The 6,000-nt window shown below is 35.1% G+C and overlaps 1 protein-coding gene across 1 annotated transcript in view; it reads left to right on the top strand.

Moving 5' to 3' along the window:
- Positions 1–255: 255 nt before the first annotated feature.
- Kif14 (kinesin family member 14) overlaps positions 256–6,000 on the top strand; it is a 63,305-nt gene continuing 57,560 nt past the window's right edge. The window contains exons 1-3 of the mRNA XM_004625318.2: positions 256–1,340; positions 3,310–3,561; positions 4,736–4,823. Coding sequence (XP_004625375.1) covers positions 256–1,340; positions 3,310–3,561; positions 4,736–4,823 — 1,425 coding nt within the window. The remainder of the gene's footprint in view (positions 1,341–3,309; positions 3,562–4,735; positions 4,824–6,000) is intronic.

Below are 6,000 nucleotides of genomic sequence, written 5' to 3'. Positions count from 1 at the left end.
GACAGAAGGGGGTTGCTCCAGAGAGTGGGTTGGCCCTGAAGCATGTTTGTAATCTGTGCAATCTGATGTGTTTTTTTTTTTTTTTTTTTTTTTTTTTGGTTTTTTTTTTTTTTTTTTTTTTTTTTTTTTTTGTGTGTGTGTGTGTGTGTTCAGCAGATATTTCAGGAAACATATATGAAGTGGCTGGAAATCAAATGAAGATACAAAGAAGAGCTTAGGTTCTTAACATTCTTTTAAAAAGAATTTGAGGCCAAAATGTCAACACACACTGTTCATAATAGAAATAACAGTGATTTACTGGAAGTTCCTTCATCCCGAAAGAGTTCATCACTTAAGTTGCCTTTGAAGTCAGGTACGTCTGAATATGAAAAGGATGATCCATTATTGAGATCTGCACATAAAATCAGAGACTTAAATAGCACTTACGTTATTTCTGCTTGTAAAGCAACAGGAGATACACCCCTGACCATTAATCCCATAGATAGATTGACACTTCAAAGAAGGCCTACAAGAAACAAAGAATTCTCTTTACTTAGTAGAGAGTCTAGAGACACAACTGAAAAAACATCTGAAACAAGTCTTACTCTACAGCATCGTGTTAAAACTGTTTCTGTGGAAAAGTGGAAAACAACTAAAGCAGATTCTCTTGAAAAGTGGAAAATACAGCAGAATGTGGAAAATGAAACAGAAAGTAATTATGCCTCACAGAGAACTAGGACAAATGTAAAGATTATAAATAACAATAAAAATTCTTTTGTTGCGTCTTCTACACAGATAGCTGAGAACACAAAAGACATTGCATTAATGGTAGATCAGAAATACAAAGAAACATTCTCTGCCCTCAGTGGGGCTAAAGAAAAAACTGCGCTTAAGCATTCAAGCAGTAGCACATTCATGGATATCCAGAATCAAAGGGAGGCTGGTGGACCAGGACCACTGGCAACAAAACCTATCCAGAGTAACTTGAATGTCAAAGTGTTGGGCACCGGAAACTTACATCCTAGTATTGGGACGGATGTTGCAAAAAATTCAAGTCAATTTGGAAGTTTAGACAAAAGAACCCCTGTGAAATGTTTAACAGAATGCAAATCAACACCAAAACATGACCTGCCTCAGCCCAAGAGCCCAGGTACATCGATACTGAAGAACAGGACACCTAATCTTCAAGTTAAACAAAGGCCAAAAAGTTCTCTTCTTTCAAGTAAAAAGGAAATTTCTCAAAAAAATACATTCCCTATTGAAGAAACTGCCTTTCAGAACACCTCTACAGTAACAGACCTCTTAAAAGTGGAGAATAGTCAAGTGACTGTGGCAGTACGTGTAAGGCCTTTCAGCAAAAGGTATGTTATATGTTTTAGGCCAAGCTAGTACCATGTAACGTGTCTTTAATTCTTCTCTGCTTTTGGAAAGTATTCATGCGTCTTTAAGTTTGTTGGGAAGATTTTCAAATCAGAAAATAGTGATTAGCTATAAAAGTGTAATTTTTGTATGTAAGGTTCTGGATATATTAGGAGTCAGCCAATTCTGTATATAATACTGTGCTTTCAAATCTATGATATATGGTAGGAACGTCTTTAAAAACAAATCCTTTAAAAAGAGCCATAACTTCCAGGTGCAGTGTTGTACACCTATAATCCTAGCTACTTGAGAGGTTGAGGCAGGATATTGCAGGTTTGAGGCTAGCCTGGGAAACTTAGAAAAACCCTAACTCAAAATTAAAAATAAGAGGTTGGAATATAGCTCAGTGCTGAAGCCCTGGGTTCAATCCCCACTACCACTGCCACAAAAAAAAAAAAAAAAAAAGAAAGAAAGAAAGAAAGAAAGAAATGTACAACAACCTACTTGTTTTCCAAAGGTGTCTTTCCTAAACCCTTTAGTGAGTGGTGATCATCAGTACCATTATCTGTTGTTAAAAAATAGTGATTTGATTTTGATACATGAAAAATTCTCCAAAGGTGATTGTGGGTATAGTCACAGATTGGAAAGAGGTGAAAAGCTGAATATAATCAAATGTGAAGGTAGAACTTGCTTAAGTTCAAATATTTTAAGGAAAGACAGTAAAAACTTGGTCAATAGTTTTTAACTTGATGCTGTTATCTAAGCATGTTGAAAGCAGACTCAGTGACTACTGCTTTGTGGAAGGAACCTCCAGTTTGAAGGTAGAGAGTGAACAAGTAAGGGCAGTTACACAATAGAGTAAGGATATTTTATTTTTATTTATTTTTGTGGTACCGGGGATTGAACTCGGGACCTTGGAATTGCCAGGCAAGTGCTTATGCCACCAAGCTGTATCTCTAGCCCCAGATAAAGATATTGTAGTGAAATGTTTTAGTACTAAGAGGGAGAACGGATTGTGAGTAAATGTGACAAGTCAGGAAGCCTAACTTGTAAAGCCTAGCTTCTCTGCCTTATAAGGACCATGAAAGGAAAAGAGATAGTGGAACAGAGTTAGTAGGGACAAAACACTAGATGGATGACTCCACTGAGGAGAACTTACTAAGTGACAAGGTGCCAGGTTCCAGACTTGTCAGACAATCCCTGGAATGGCTCTTGTGAAATTCACGAGGCAAGTGATTTCCAGGATAAATGATGACTTAGAGTAGGTTCTTAGGACAAGAGGTAGATAAATGGGGAGTGGCGGACATGTGGGCCCAGAAAAAGAATGATAACGTTTTTCTACAAATCTAAAATAAGTGAAAGATTTCTACCTAAATTTGAGATGGAAGAAGGATGATGAAAAAACTTTAAAAAAAAAGAAAAAGAAAAAAAGAAAAGATTTGTGATACGTAAAGTAAAAAAAAAAAAAAAAATCTAGTGGAAGAAAAGACTTTTAGATTAACAGTGTAAACAGCTAATAGCCACAAGAAAATTACGATTGAAATTTATATTGCACTGAGTTAGTTGAGATTATATTTATATTTTATGCCAGTTTTATATAGACATGTACCTCAGAACTTCTTTGTAATAAAGATGGTTCCAAATTTGATCAAGGTAGATTATAGTAGGTGGGATGGGAAAAAGTATAGTTCAAGAGAATAGATAAAATATTGTCTAAGTAGTTTAGGTTTTCTGGACAAGAAATCTGAAATTCCATTTCCTTTTTGAGTAATGTCATGAGAGCTACGGGAAACACATTTTAGAAACTCACTTGAAATGAGTTTTCTTAATTTTCAATGTAGAAGTAAATAATTATTTTGCCTAGAAGGAATGGTAGATTTAACTACTTTTGAGATCTTTATTATATTTTATGGGAACAGCGCCCACAATAATTACAGTAACTTGAATCTTCCTTTGTGCTTCTTTATAAAGAGAGAAGATTGAAAAGGCATCTCAGGTGGTCTTCATGAATGGGGAAGAAATAATTGTGGAACATCCTGACAAACAAGTTTATACTTTTGTTTATGATTTTTCATTCTGGTCTTTTGATGAATGTCATCCTCGCTATGCTAGCCAGATGAGTGTCTATGAGACATTGGCAGTACCTCTTCTAGAGAGAGCCTTTGAAGGCTACAACACCTGTCTCTTTGCTTATGGTCAGACTGGCTCTGGAAAGTCATACACGTAAGTTGTATTGTACATACAGCTGTCAAGAAATGTTTCCCTTCTGTGAGAGGCAGCATGGCTAACAGAATATAGTTTTGAAGTTACATAGATGGGTCTTATGATGCACTGTGTTTTGCAAATGTGTGAATAACTTAACTTCTCTTTCAGTTTACGTATGAGATTGTTTAACCTGTATCATTGGCTCTACTATGACTAATATTTCTTGTTTAAACTGAATTTTACTCACAATTTTATTACAAGTATTTGTACTCACAAGTATTACCAATATTAAGTATTATTGTGATATTAGTAGTAAGGCATCTTAGTCTCTGTCTAATGTTTGGCAGATCCTTGGGACTTATATTTTTCTCCAGTTGAACTGTGTGGGTATCTGTTAACTTACTGGACATACACTTGGATAGCATTTTGGGACACTTGTTTATCAAGTAGACAATGCTCCTGTACATTTGCCTTATATAAAAACATAGCTGTATTAAATTTCTGTATATAAAATGGTTTTACAAAATGAGAGCCATCTTATGGCATAGTAGGATAACTGTAGCTGACAATAATTAATTGTGTATTGAAAATAGCTAAAGAGAATTTTTAATGTTCCCAGGAGAAATGATAAATGTCTGAGGTGATGGATGTGCTCATTACCCTGATCTGACCGTGATACATTGTATACATGTATTGAAATATATCACTGGACCGCATAAATATGTACAGTTACTCTGTGTCAATTAATAATTTTAAAAAATACTAAAAAGTTGAGCTTTTGATAAATGGTAACTATGATAATAATACCTATCCTAGAAGGAAATATCTGAAATTTTAATATTAGTTAACATTTATTGTGTGCTTATTGTATTTCAGGCGCTGCGAAAGGCTTTGCCAGTGCTTTCGCACCACAACCCTCTGTATTAGATACTTCTATTGTTCTAATTTTACAGAAGAGGAAGAGGTTGAGGTTTAGTGAAGTTAAGTATCTTGTCCGAGGTCACACAGCTACTAACTCGTAGAATTAAGTTTGAGATGTAGGCAGATTTAGCTCTAGAATGCTGATTCTTAGATATTAACTATGAAGTTTAATTAGCTTGTTCTGTTCCAGCCCATGTTACCAAAAAGAATTTTTTATATTCCCCCAAACAAATTAGAGTTACTTCCACTATATTCATGATACATTTTTCAGAATGATGGGATTCAGTGAAGAACCAGGAATAATTCCAAGATTTTGTGAAGATCTTTTTGCTCAAGTAGCCAAAAAACAAACGCAAGAGGTATGTGCAAATTTAAATCAGAGTCATGACTATTAAGGAATTAATATGAGATGTGAATAATGTTATCTCATTTGTACATCACTTTCTTTTCAAAAAGTGATGCAAAGAGGGAAGATGAGTATTCTAAATTCAGAAGCAATTTTTTGCGAGTAGATATGGTGATCGATTCATTGTCTCTTTTCTCTACCTTTCTTTGTTTTATTCTTTGGTGTATGTGTAATAGCTCACATGTGAACTGTATAGTATTATATGTGTTATATTATTATGTGTTATAATATTATTATGTGTTTCTGCAGTCAATCAGGTGCCCAGACTTAACTAAGGTGAACAGGCAAATATTTGGACAAGCAAAATAGAAATAGTAGGGAAGCTGAAGCTTGAACCCAGATTCAATCAACTTAAAAGCTGTATTTTCTCAGCTGTAGCACACCTGAACAGTCTTTGGTTGCTTTTCCAATTACTCATTCTTACATTTGACTAGTATTTAATGTGCATCTGGTGTTGTTAGGCAGTCTGTTAGACTTTGCTTAATCATAAAAATCACCAGTGATGTGGCAAGTGCGGGTATGGATGTGTGAGTCACACCATCAGGACTATATCTACCCTCACTAACTTCCAAAGTCCCACCTGAAGTCAACATAATGATACACACTTGAAGATTACATTTCCAATATCCAATCTTTTGTGGGACATAGTCAAACCATTAGAAGCAGACAAGTAAGAAATATGTAAGATTGGAGGGAGAAAGGTTTTCTTTGAAAAAGGAATGACTGAAATTGTTTTTGAAAAATATGGTGATTATTACCTTGGAAAAAAGAGAAAAATCATTTCAATCAGAAGGAGTGGCATGGAGATTTGAAACCAAGAAAATAGGGAGCCCTTGAGAAACCATAAATTGTTTATTTTGTTTTAAGCATGGAATTTGGGAATGGAGTGTGACAGGAAATGAATGCCGAGAGGCAGACAGCGCTTGGCTCATGAAGAACCTCATAAACGAAGCCTCTAGAAATCTAGAGGGCTAGCGAAGGGTTTTAAGCAGGAAAATAATATAATCACATTTACTCTTCATAAAAAAGAAAAGAAGAGCCCTGATTCAGGCATGTGGTACATACCTATAATCCCAGATACTTTGGGAGGTTAAGCCAGAAAGATTGCAAATTCAAGGCCAAGTACTTTA

This window comes from Octodon degus, unplaced genomic scaffold (genome assembly GCF_000260255.1).
Source record: "Octodon degus isolate 3935 unplaced genomic scaffold, OctDeg1.0 scaffold00009, whole genome shotgun sequence".
In the NCBI taxonomy this organism is placed as follows: Eukaryota; Metazoa; Chordata; class Mammalia; order Rodentia; family Octodontidae; genus Octodon; species Octodon degus.
The sequence above is the reverse complement of the archived record's forward strand: the minus strand, read 5'-3'. Positions and strand labels throughout refer to the sequence as shown.